The sequence below is a fragment of the Ursus arctos genome, unplaced genomic scaffold (genome assembly GCF_023065955.2).
Source record: "Ursus arctos isolate Adak ecotype North America unplaced genomic scaffold, UrsArc2.0 scaffold_12, whole genome shotgun sequence".
NCBI classification, from domain to species: Eukaryota; Metazoa; Chordata; class Mammalia; order Carnivora; family Ursidae; genus Ursus; species Ursus arctos.
This window is the reverse complement of record NW_026622786.1, coordinates 17425523-17439364: the sequence shown is the minus strand read 5'-3', so window position 1 is coordinate 17439364 and position 13842 is coordinate 17425523. Positions and strand designations below refer to the sequence as shown.

Here is a 13842-nt window from a genome sequence, read left to right as displayed (position 1 = left end):
GCTAGAAGATTTAAACTGATCTCAGGACATAAGTGAGGCACTTTCTAGCCAGAGGCAACAAAGCTCCTATAAATCTTTTCAAACAGCTCATGAACTGGCATGGCTACCATGGGTGTGGTTTCAGTTAAAAGCTATAATGCTTTGAAAGCTAAACTTTACAACTACGTGAACACTGTTTATGATGAGAAAACAAAACACGTGATCCAGATTATTTTCCAGCAGGGTTACTTCATGTCCCACCTGATTTATTATCGAGTTCATATATTTTGAATCCTTCAGCTATGAGTACCCTTTACCCGCCATAATATGACCATATACATAACAGATCTTTGGTAATTAAGCTGAGGAAGGCGTTGCTTAATGGATGAAAAATAATTATTCTAAAATAATGACAGGGCAAACCTCACGATGTTAAATAGAAAAAGACTGAATGCTCTCTGCAGACCAGTAATTGGTCCCCAAGGAGGATACTCGTTCACAAAGTCCTTAAATTCATTCTTCCATTATAAGAGAGTACAGATAAACGGCAAAGAAAAGTATTTCCCCAAATACTTTTGGGTACCAAGACTGTCTAGTTCATGAGCTCCCTGCACCTCTTAGAAAAGTTAATTTTTAAGTGCCCGCTTATTGGTTGATTTTCTTTCCATGTTTGGGAGGGAGAAGGTGGAGGGCATTGGCTGTGTCAGCATTAACCCAGGAGCCTGAGGCTGTTCAGTAAGACCGTAACAGCTCCGTGGATGGTTCTTGAAAGAGTGTGGTATGGGCGGTTACTCATCCTGTGAGCCTGTCCCAGGAAGCACCGTCAGGTGAATGATTTACACGTTAGACTGGCGCCTCCTGGTCACACATTACACACCAACTGCCAGGAACAAAGGCCAACAATCTGTCTGATTCCTACAGCAAATCCCATATACTTTCATAACCGCTTAACTGAAGTTACGATTGTACACATGTAATCAGAAGCACACCTGGATCCACCTGTCTGGGGCTTCTCCGGAGTCCATTGGTCCGTTTCTGCGCAGAAAAGTAAAACAAAGCAAAACAAAGATTTCACATTATTAAGTTGTATTAGTACACGGTATTTTGGAAGGCCAGTTGATGTTTTACTTTCTCCATTTAAAAGTATGACTAAATTTGATCAAAACATGGGGTTCTACAGTTTTTATACTTTAACCGTTTTGCTTCTCTAACAAGTCTTCCACTTGAACATCTCTATTTGACGTTGTTGATGTTACGTCATAGAAAAGAAACATCTTTTCATTTGCCATCTCTGGGTATAAGGACTCAAAAAAATTTTTTTGGGAAGTTGTAATGACTACAGGAATTATGAGAACAAAGCCCAAGTAGCTATTCTTGGTTGGAAAATGCTCCCAGCGAAGACATGTAATCTCCAAAAGTCCAAGTCAGCTATTTCTGAAGCCTGACAGGCCAGAGACTGGAGAACCTCAAAACAGAGATCTGAAGCTCTAACACACGCTTCACTGAGAATGCTGTTTTAATTATGGCCGCTTGTATCTCAGTACTTAAAGAAACAAAACAAGCATGCAGCTTGTGAACCACGAAAGTGAATTCTTATCACAGAAAAGAAAGCCATAAGAAAAACTGTGCATTACAAAAATTATAAATAAGATGCAAAACAAAATAAATTTTAAATGTTTGAAAATGCATGGTTATGTGTTCAATTTCACATGGAATTAAATTCATTTCCACCTAATAACTATAGTAATCTCACTAATTAATAAGGGCCTGATTATCACTTTTTATTATACAACTGGATGAAATGCTGAGTTTATAACTACCATATAATTTAGATTTTCACAAAAGCAATTTTCTCCCTATGTGCGTTGGGGTTTGCGCCTATGTGTGGAGGAGACTTGGTTTCATTCAGAGCACATGTGGCTTTGCTAAGCACACATTAGCCATGGAGTTTTCCTAGTGTTCTTCCTGCTGTTTTCATTCACAAGTTAAATGGGTGAGATAGGGTCTTACAGCCTTCTTAATGGCCTCGAAGCCCATCAAGTGGACGTTCAGGATTCTCAAGGTGAAAGCAAACTGGAGAGATTGAAACAACTTTTGTTTTTTACCCAACTACTCTCAAAATGGATTTGTAAAAACTGAATATGACCATTACAATCAGTGGTGCACCTGTGTTAAGATGGATAGCTGTACTGGAAAAACTAGTATAAAGAAAGTCGTTACAAGTGAGAAGAGAATGTCACTCTGGGCTTCTTGGTAGCCAAGGTACAAAAAGGGGAAGCATGAGAGTCAAAGATTCATAGCTGATAATTTGGAAGAAAGCTGCTTTTCAGAGAAAATCTCTTTTCTATCTGAAATGTTATAACATTCTTTAGAGCTCTCTCTATGAAGGACAATGAACACAATGGACAATATTTTCAACAGGAAAATATATAATGATGGATATCAGGTTGCTCTTTACTTCCTGCATATCCCTTCACCTTTGTACAGTAGAAGCGGTCTTTCTATGCTCTTCTACCTTCTACTGTCAAAATGCTTAGTGGCCAGAAAGGAATTCAACCTTTGGGTACTATTCCTGGAATTCCCTGTGCTAGTACCATTTAAAAATTACAGACTTGAGATGTGAAAAAGAGCCCTTGAGTTCAAGACCAACGCTCTATTACCGTGAAGTTAGGATTAAAAGAGAGAACAATTTGCAACAACACGGATGGATCTAGAGGGTACAATACTAAGTGAAAAAAGTCACAGAAAGACAAATACCATATGATTTCACTCATATGTGGAATTTAAAAAACAAAAATGAAGAAAAAAAAGAGAAAAACAAAAAACAGACTCTTAAATACAGAGAACAAACTGGTGGTTTCCAGAGGAGGGGGAGGGTGGGGGTGAGTGAAATAGGCAATGGAGATTAAAGAGTACACTTGTCACTATATTGCACACCTGAAACTAGTATCGCACTGTATGAAAAAAAGAGAGAACATGGTATAATTATTAAGAATGTGGGTTCTAGAATCAGACTGCCAGAGTTCAAACTCAGACCGTGTCACTTGGCACCTGCTATTTGATTGTGAACAAGTTAGTTAACATCTCTGTACCTCAGTTTTCTCGCCTATAAAATGGGGATAATAATAGTACAACTTCACAGCATTTGTGGTGAGAATTAAATGAATCATGTGAAATGACTGGAACAGTTCATGCCATGCAGTAAGGATTACTAAGTGACAGCTTATTATTATTATTATTATTATTATTATTATTATTACTACAACTATTAACTTCATGGTATTTTGACTGTTTAAATGCACACAAATTACAAAAGATTTTTCTAAGTTGTTGCCTTATTGCTTATGTTTTAGATTTTTCCCCCTAAAACTCAGTGACTCTGAAAACAAACTTTTCTGCAGGAAGAGTGGGCAGTGGAATTATGATTTGTTGCACTGAAAAAAAATATTTTTCAGCTACTTAGACCAAATGCCTCTGGAGATGCATTACACTTCAAAAGCACCTAAAAAAAGTATTTTACATTGTAAGAAATTTTAGAAATGTTTAGCAGGGCATATTTAAACAATTTTAAAATGCTAATTTCAACTGTCATTCTATCATATTTCATCCAACACAGTCCCCTCCCCCACCTGTATTCTTAAAAGACTGGGACAGAGCTTTTGTCCCCAGCAGGGAGAGGAGAGAAAACAGGAAGGCACAGTCCCTGGGAGCTGTCAGGTACAGCTCCATGAGATCAGGAGAACTGATCTTCAGAACCTTCTCAATTTTTTTTGATCAACCCAGATGGGGCAGGGGAGGGGACAACCAACCAACCTAATTTTAGAAGCATTTGAGTTATTCCTTGCTTCATTACCTATTACCTTGTCTTTCTCTAAAAGAACTACTTTTATCACCGAAGAGTCTCTTCTTTGCCTCTTGGGGGAAACTTAATTCTCTGTTGATTTTACCAACAAAATAAGCAAAGATTCAGTTGCTATGGAACTGTCTTTGGTTCCTCTCTGTTTTACAGGTAGAAAAACCTTTAAGGAATGGATTTAGTGTACCTATACGTTAAATGGGTACATAATGATAATCTTACTTCCTAGAGCTAGAGGTAGCTCCTGAAGGTCCACTCCAGAATGGGGCGTGGAATGAACATCCCAGGGGTTGTCATGAAGGCCTATAGATATTGTGGCTATTGAAACTGACCTACCTTGAGAATGAAGTGTAAAATTAAAAATAAAAAAGTCACAAAGATAGCTATTGAAAGGGGAACAGAATAGGACTGCACACTGGTATGTGGAGAGAAAGAAGATCTTCAGGAGAGGGGGAGAAATGCAGTTCACAGAACACAGATGCTTCTTAATGTTCTTTTGCTACACTTCTCCCTAACCCAAGCTAAGATTTCCAACTAGGTTGGCCAGTGACTATAATTATGCATCCAAAATAAAGATTATTGGCAGAATCACACATTAAATAAAAATTGCACTTATTGTATTCAAAAGTGAAGCAAGTCACTAAACCACTGCCACTGCATTAAAAAAAAAGTCAATGTGAAAATTAATTCATTTCATAATAGGCTTCCATGTACTTTTTTAAGAGAATAAAATGCCTGGAGAGAATTATTTAGTATCATTTGAAAATGATTAACCACTTCTTATTAGCACTCTTCTGTAAATATACTCACTTCGTATCACTTAATAAAATCAAGTGAAATCATCTTCTTTGCGAAAAAAAAAATTTTTTTTGGTAAAGTAACAAAGTTCCGAGCTCTAAGAGGAACTCTGTCTCGATAACGTAAGGATAACATGAGACTATGAGAAGGCAAGCTGCTTTCCAAGATCTTCACAGGCAGCACCTACAGTCCTCATGAAAAACCTTACCTGTCAACTAAACACTGAAAGGAATTTCACATTAATTTATTTGAGCCCTAGAAGAACTTGCATGAACTATTTTAAAAATATTCCTTGAGCTACATTCTAGCCTTTAAGACATAATTAACTGATAAACTGAAGACGTGCATACGAGCATCCTCCCATCATTCTTGAAACCCTATGTGCAAATTCTGTGCTTATGCAAAAGAGAAGCAGAAACACTCACTTCTTATCTGATGTCTTACTGTACTTTTCATTGTTTTACCAACTATATAAATGCCAGCCTATTAAAAAATATTACACCACTCTTAATGATATGTAATTATTATCTGTCAAAATAATTTTGTATAGAATTTTTTTTGTCATTCTTTTACTCTGAAATTCTCAAGCTACTATACTTTTGGTTCATATAACTAATCACATGCATTTTATATTTTCATTCTCTCTGTGGTATTATTTTTGGAGGTCAGCTGAGAAATTTGCTACTCTTGGTTAAAAGCCAAGGCAATGGTCTAAAACCTGTCATATTTTTCATTCTTTTGTATTTTTAAAAATAGCTTATTCTGAGAGGTGACAGGGATCACACAGTTCTAAGCCATTAGACCTTAGACTGTGTTAAACCAAAAGAAATGTTACCAGATCTTGCTTTGATCAATAGACATGACAGAAATCCTGTTTGTGTTCAAAACAGAAAACTACTAGAAATTTGAATCCACATCCTTAGATGAACAATGTTAGAACTTCTTAGGATTAGCAAATATCGGGCAGCAATGCAATGTTTCATGGCAGGGACAGGTCGACCAATTCCCTGGGATGAGGGCTACCTTCCTTCTGTACGAGCAGGATCAAAGATATTCATTCCAATGAATACAGATGCATTAAGTTTTATAAACTCCAGGGCTTTGTGGAATTCTGCAGGAAACGAGGGGAAAGTATCCCCATATCAGTGCCACACATTGCTACAATATTTGAAATTTACCTAAGTATTAAGGGTCTGAAAGGTTCCATTTCACACCTATTCTTAAATATTCACATTTTTCCTCTACCGAAGATCTTTAGGAGGTGACTGACTGAAAATTCCTGATTTAACCTGTGCATTTCATTCACAAGTACTTGGTTGCTCACTCTAGCTCTGTTTCTATCCATTTTAAGAGGCACATTTCACATTCTAAAAGCTCAAGCCTGCTTAAGTTAGCAAACAACCCAAAATGCAAAAGTTATAATATATATATGTAAAAAAAAAATGGAAATGTTAGTCTTACCTCCAGTGGTTTGAGCGTCCCTTGTTCTGAAACAAATGTAAAAATTGGCATTGTCAGTGTAAAGTTATTTTGTTTGGTTAGCAACCTTAGCTTGCTCTCTGCAGCTTGGTAAAACACTGCTGCTTTGTTTCCCTAACTGATACTTGTAATATATTTCCAGGGTCCCTCAGGCTGGGCTAGTAATTGTTTTGCAACCCAGGTTCTCTTGCCTTATTGGCTTGTCAGGAAAGTGACTCATAGTTCTAAATGACTTCTAGGTTATGCTTAACTTTTTCAATTGTTGATTAAGCAATGTCAATCCAACCACATAAAGCTCCTTAAAACAGAGGCTTGCACTAAATTTACATGCATGAGAGAAAGCCAGGTGGGAACCTGTCTTTCAACACACCTAGTTTTAAGAATCTAGACACACTAAGTTAACAAAGGTATTTCACCGACTATAACAATTGTGAATTTAATGCTGTATAATACTGCATAAGGATTTTTTTTTTCATTAAGTGGCTATAACTCTTATTTTTGATTTGGGGGGAAATACAGTTTGATTTAAAGAGGGAAATAAAAGACTGACAGGATTCGATTCCCATGCTTATTTTCCTTTCATCCTTAGTTTCCCCATCTGTAAACAGAAACAACAATCTCTTCGTTACACTTGAGTTCTTGAAAATGATGAGCAGTTATAAAGGGCCCTGAGATCTGCAGGTGACTACGGTGGCAGAAGGGTAAAGGGTCCCTCAGAGTAAAGGCACACACTGCACATGGAGAACTGGTGGGTGATGCTTCCTTTCCCCAGTCCCAGGAGCACCTATACACGTTACCACTTTTCCAGACTGTGAAGGAAAATACCTCATCATTTTGAGCCTATAGTTTTTCCATCCAAAATGACCCTGTAAAGAAGGATCTGAGAAAAGAAGAAACTGAAGGAAACATCAGGAAAGAATGTGCAGGCCTAAATGAGAGCTCTGTAAGCTGTTTCTGTAAGAGAATCCAAGAAGCCCCACGACCAAGAGTTCAAGGGGAAAATTCCGACCAGAACACCTGACTAGCTGCCACAGATTGCTTTACCCAGGAAGCTGCCTGGGGCATGGAACAGAAGGTTGTTTTGTTTGATAAAGCACTACTCCTGATTAATGAAAACGGAAGACATGTGACCAAAAAGTCACCTTTTGGGAGAAAAGTTAGGTCTGCATTCCTCTGTCAGTTTCAAATCCCTTCACCCTGACTTTCACATGACCGCCTTCTCTGAAGACATCTTCGCCAAGTCTGAAGTTGGCCCCTACAAAGGAGTATTCCTGGACAGAAAGCTATATCACTTCTTTCTCTCCTCGTTTAGAAATATGCAATGTTTCAGAAGAAAGACTGACTAAGAGGATTGGTTTGTGGAGAGGATCTGTAAAAGTACCATTTGGCTGGATGCTGTGGCCAGACTTAGAACCCAGGTTAGGTGAGCTTAGGTTCCTAACAGAGCAGGTGTGATACCTGTTTCACTGGTTTGACCAGAAAGACCTATATTCCAGAATAGCCCTAAACTACTTTTTTTTCTCCTCCTGGTGCATTGGAGAAAGTCTAAGCTAAGAATCGTAAACTGCCAAGAAGCACCAAATGGGAGAAGAGTTAAAGTTTTCCACCCAAGGAGACTGAGGAAAGCTTGGACTATTTCTAGATGTCCTCTGAAGTGGAAAAACCTCAGGTCTTTTGGGTTCAGTGCTCATAAATGAGTATGCAACTTAATTTCAATTAAAAAAAAACTGTAATTTTTTTCTGACTCTTTGCACTGAAGTGTTTTTATGTCCTTATGAGTAAGTCTTTTATAGTACGCTCTAAATGTTTCATATTTTTTTTTTACAAAACCTATGATCACCCCTGTGACAGCAGGGGACACACCATGCTCCACGACAGTCATCTGGTTGCTCCTCAGGAAATTCCTGGGGAGAGATGGTATCTCAGGTGGTCATCTAACTAGACAGACACCTGCATCTCTTTACCCAGAAAATAAGATCTAGGAACAGAAGACACTTGCTGACAGGCTCTTCCTATCTTGTTACATAGGGTTCAAGTGCAAGTTAGCTGGCTCCTGCAGGAGGGAGCACCTATTACAGAAACAAGAGAGTGAGAGGTCCTGGCGAGGCATGCATGGGACTAGTACAAAGCCAGAAGCAATCTAGACTGCGCTGCTACCTTACCCAATCTCCCTCTTTCATTTACCCACTTCCTGTTGGCTCCAGCTTTCTCTCTTTAATGTCTCATCAAGCAGACCAGCTTTCCCCATAATTCCGATTAGATGAACTAAGAACTGCTCTACACAAAGCCTCTTCAGTGTAACCCAAGTAGGTAAAAACGGAAAAGCGGCTTTGTGCTGCAACCCCAACTCCAAGGTCACGAGTCCCTACTTAGGACTTACCTTTTCCTCACCACCACTTCCCATCCTCATGGCTACCATGTCTACCCTCTACCCTGTCACCCATTTCCTCCATAGACTTGGCCTGGAGAAGTTCACACTCTAATCTTCTCATGCTGGGCCTAGCGCATGAAAGTCTCAGCTTTTATTTACTTCTAACGCATGGGAGGGTTCTATAAATTTTCTAAGAATAGGGCAAAACCCAAAGGACTGGAAAGAACTCTTAGAACCTGTTTCAAGGTCAGCAATTCTTATGCAGATTCCTTTAGCTAATACTTCTGCACGTGCTCTAGCAGCCAGGCGTTGAACTGACTGCCTCTTTTACAAACAGAATCTAAATTCTGATAACCATATTAATGCAACAGCTTGTTAACTTATATGACAATAACAGTGATGAGAGAGAGGAAGACCCAACTACCCACACTACTTCATACATTTTCAAAGCAAAAGCTCATTCTGCCTAGAAAAATAGAATAAGAGCCTCTTTCAATGAAATATTCTATGGAAAAATCGCTCTAATTTTGAAGTCTCCAACACCATCCTCGACCTCCTCTTGACATGGACCCAAAACTACTATACTATACGGCAGGTACTTGGGTCCCTAAAAGACACTTTGGGTGTCACAGCTCTGCATGAAGACTAAGCTAACAAGGACTGATGACCATCAAATCTATTTTAGCTGAATTCTGACCCAACAGAAAGGTTACTGCTTGAGATCTGATAAAAAAAAAAAAAAAAAAGTCTTTCTTTCTGTCTCTCTTTTTTTCTCCTGGGAACTTCCTTAGGAGAGTAATTCAATTCTTCAAGTTTCCAAAAGTTTTTAATCCTCAACTTGTCTTTACCCTGCAGCCTATTCTCAGACTCCTATTGATCAAACTATAAAATGTTCTTACCCTTTCAAGAGCCTTTCTAGATGGTGACTCACAGGCCCTCAAGGGGTTTATACCTCGCATTCTTTCATCAAGTCCCAACTGGTTTGATGTAATTCAGAGAAGGGGTGTTACTGAGGTGCTTGGAGGCTTTGCAGAACTCCATCTTCAATGCCAGCACAGGGGTCAATGTGCATATTCGTGTAAAAGAAATGTTTTTCACTGAGGCTTTAGATTCACTTAATACAATTCATTTGTTTAAACAAAAAATTCAGTCCTATTGTTATTTGTTTTTCCCAATACAAGTGGCTCTCAGTGCATACATGATTGCACAATTCGCTTTGTCTCTTATCTGAAGTTCTTTTTGTTAAGACTAAGCAAATCTATGTCCAGTAAGACTGTCTCAAAAGAGGCCACAGGAAAGTAATAACCAATATAGCTTTTAAAGGTGCCTTGTCATCGCGGCTAACATGCTATTCATGTGAAACATTAAAAGACAGTTGGACTGATCAGATTTTGAAGTTCCACAAATGTATGTTCACCACTTGGATCTATAGCAATATTTTGGAAAAAAAATAAACTGTAACTAATACTTGGAAAGAGGCGCTGATTTCGAGTCTTCTCAGGAGCTCTAACAGAAACACAACCGTGTACTGTTTTCCAGTTCACTTTAGTAATCATTAAACTATCATTAAACTGACCGAACTAGTTAAGTGGAAGAAATAATAACTACCTTTGAGTATAAAATTTTCTTGGTAAGTTAAAAAACGAGGACTAATTTATGGGAAAGGCTTGAAGTAATATGAAGTAAACCGAAGTCATTTTTTGGTTATGAAATCCGTGATCAAGCCTCAGTTCGTGTAAAAGTAATCTGGTAAAACACCTACTGGTACAAGACTGAAATAAAGTTGTATGCAAAAAGCTTATCTCTTATGATAAAACACTGCAATACTATGTATAAAAAAGCTATTTCTGATGCCAATTTGGGGTGCAGGTTCCAGGTAGCAATCCTGCAGGTTTCAGCCATTAGGATACCGAGGCAACTTGCTTCCAATTAGAAATGGCTAAGGCAGCAGCAGGAGCAGCAGCTGGCCTAGATAAAAGAGCGATTAAACAGAGAAGCAAATGGGGACCTGCTTCGGTTAAATATTAGAGCAGCTGAGGCTTGCATTCCCACTAAAGGAAAAGATGCATTAAACCAAAGTTGTCTGCTCCAGCAATATTTGCCTTCCAGGGCTACTTTCTTTGTTTAAGCTGAGAGGATGCAAAACAAGCTATATTGATCAATGTCAGGGTAAGAAGGGAACCAACAGGGTTTTAGCAGGGCAAAAACACAAATGTGGCCATAAGATTGCAGTTTCGGATTAGACCTTCACAGTGGTACGCAGTGAGAAAGCAATACCACTCTAGAATTACATCAGCTTTGCAGTGACTTGTTGAGAGAGGCTTATATAATGGAGTTCATACCTATTCATTATTAAGGTTGGAAAGTTTTGGCAGCACACTTCAGAGTCCACGTACGAGTTGATCATTGAGGTTGCCATGGTGAACATGAAGGAGTCAACTCAAGTTCAGTGAAAATGAGACAGTGAAATTGCCCGCTCTTTATATCCATGCAAATTCTCAAATGTTAAGACATAAACTAATCACCCAACCTTCAAATTTGTTTCTAAGTTGCATAGTTTGTCTTATATATTAAAAAAAACAAACCTTAAAGCACCTTTTTTTCATGCTTCAAATGCACTTAAGTTAATAATCTGTCATAGTCAAATATTAATATGAATGAATTACTTCATTCAGAAATGCACTGTATTTTTGCCAAGTAATTATTATTTCGAGGATGAATGAAGACTAGGTAAACTTAAGGGAGATAGAGCATGAAATATAAAAGGTTTCTAAATTCGGGGAAGACAACATCCACAGACCTAACTTCCACAAAAAGAAATGCTCAAGAGCTATTTCGCATGCTTAGTGGTTAGTATCTAGCCACATCCAACACTATTAAAGATTGTGTCTGGGCTAAGGTATTCCTACTTCGGGAAAAAGGAGTAACGACTTGAGGTTAAGCACCCTGACTTTGGACAAGGTATGAATACAAAAGATGAGGAACACATTCCCTACAGTGAAGGAGCATAGTCTCCTAGAGGCAATGAAGAGTGGCAGAGACAGTCATGCCCACCGAACAGTCCATGTACCCCACTACACTGTCCAGCTCCCCCATGTAATTAAGTTGAGGCCATTTAGTTTTAAACAATACCCTGTGATTTTTTAAAAAAAAATGTTATTCATTTCAGTCTAGGGGTTTTTAAGCCCAGCTACCCAAGAAGCCATGTGTTGAATTTACAGAGTCACAAGATGGAACCACCTTGGATCTCTAAGCCATTACTTAGAAGGGAGCTCCCTTGGAGGGCCATGGAACCCACAGCCATGGTGCGTGTATGAAAAATACGTGTTTATGTATTAAAACCAGTGGGATTTGAAGGGTTTTAGGGGTGTTTTTGTTACCTAATATTGGCAAATACATAAAACCTACAAGCAAACTAATTAGAGAACAATTTAATTCACACAACTGTTGGGAGGCCAAGGTGAGGGAAAATGATTGGCAAAGGGTTTGGAGAGGAAGTAAAGGAAGAGTAGATTTTGGAACTGTCAGGAGAAAAGGGAGTGTATTTCAAGGAGAGGAAATAGAGCCAAGCAAGAATTCTAAAAACGGGATTGACTCGATCAGGGAGTATATTTCCCCAGAAATTGAGGTATTTTGTCATCAGATGTTCTGTGAGCTAGTTTTCTTTCTTGCTACTTAATACCTAACCTAGGCTCCCCGGTCAAAAGCCTGATGGTTGATGCTCAGGGCATGAGCCTTTCCTTGCATAAGTACCAGAAAGGAACGCAAAGGGTCTTCGAAGTCTTCTCTCTTTCATTCTTAAAGTACCGGCCAGGGATTCAGATAAGGTTTTTATTTCACTTATCCTACATCCAGTCAGGCTCTGGTCTCTACAAGGGCAGAATCAAAACCTGTCTAATCTCCCACAGCCTCCTGCTTCTGTTCTAACACTACAGTGATCCTCAGAGCCCAGAAACCCTGGTGCTACACTTCTACTCATTCATCTATCCATCTGTTTGTCAGTCTGTCCACTCATTCATCCATCTACCATGGCTTCCCAGAGGTCAGAGCCTCAGTTAAATATGGTTCTTATCAGTGAGAGGCTACAGTGTAATTGAAGTTTGGACATTATACTGTAAGGAATGGAAGGTATAGGGAGCAGTAGAATCATACAATCAGAATTGATTTTAATAAAGATAATGTTGGAAAGCATATAGAAAGAGTATAATTAATAGCAAGAGTTCTAAGACTCTTGTAGTTGGCCAAACAAGTGACAATGAGTTGTTGTTTTTTTGTTTTTTTAATCTATAGCAATATCTTATCAGTGGATTCTAGAGAGCCTAGGAGGGGAACTAAGAACAACAGGTAAGTGAATGAAGGTGAGAGAGGTGGGTAAATCAAGGCTGACACCCGGGTTCAGGTGAGTGTATGGATGTTGGACCTTTAAGACAAGGAGTAGGTGGAGGAAGTTTGTGTTAGTGACTAATGAGGTTGGTTTTAGATACGTGAAATTTGAGATCACTGCAGGACACCTGGGAAGGGATATGTGAGAAGAAGATAGACATTTTGAATCCAAAGTTCAGGAGAAAAGCCTTACGTGGAACTGGTCACTTATCTACCTGAGTGTAGGTTATAGCTAATGGCAGGGAAATTAATCAGACATCCAAAGGATGGCATGGGGGATGTGGTAGGATGTGAAGGAGTGTGTCAAAGAAAATGGTTAACAGTGCCAAATGAAAGAGAAAGGTCAAGTTAGGTGAGGCCCGGAATGTGATGACCAGTGCATTTGGCAATTAGAAGGTAGAATGGAAGATTCTCTCACCTTCATTTAGCCCCTGGGTTACTGTGCCATTTTGTTCAACTAGTCCTTCTTCTCTGCCTGGATCAATGTTGTGAAAATGGCACACTCCACTTTCTGGAACTGCCTTCTACCCCAACTACCCAATGTTTATAATGTAACCTTTCCTGCTAGACACAGCTTTCTGGACCACAAGTAGACTCCTGACTCACTCTGAGCTGATCAGACTCTCTCTTCATTTCTGGAGAATATAGTTAGACTGTGTTAGGCAACAGAGCTACAGAGGTCTGTAAAGGTGAGGTCAATCTCAAGTCACCTATGATATAATTTTATGTGGGAACCTAGATTATGTAAGCATTTGAGTTTGCCTTAAATCAATACTATTCACTTGCTTTAAATTTAGCTGTTTACATTTAGCTGATCCCACCCCCCAAGTTCTCCTGAAATGATGTCACACTCTCCTCCAGAAAGAGCCCCAACCAAGTGAACTACGTCTCCAGCCCTTGATACGTTTTTGTCCTTCCTCCTGCCCTCCTCCCCTACATCCACACTTCCCTAAATGCTATAGCAGTCATGGGAAAC

General features: G+C 39.0%; 1 protein-coding gene across 2 annotated transcripts in view; it reads right to left on the bottom strand.

The window, feature by feature from the left end:
- The window catches only part of VAV3 (vav guanine nucleotide exchange factor 3), a 340276-nt gene that overhangs the window by 106664 nt on the left and 219770 nt on the right, over window positions 1-13842 (bottom strand). Inside the window, exons 18-19 of one of the 2 annotated variants that reach the window (XM_026484676.4) lie at window positions 6095-6120; window positions 969-1014 (exon numbers count right to left, since the gene is read on the bottom strand). In XM_026484676.4, the coding sequence (XP_026340461.2) occupies window positions 969-1014; window positions 6095-6120 (72 nt within the window). The remainder of the gene's footprint in view (window positions 1-968; window positions 1015-6094; window positions 6121-13842) is intronic. The other variant, XM_057310419.1, reaches the window with a different exon arrangement.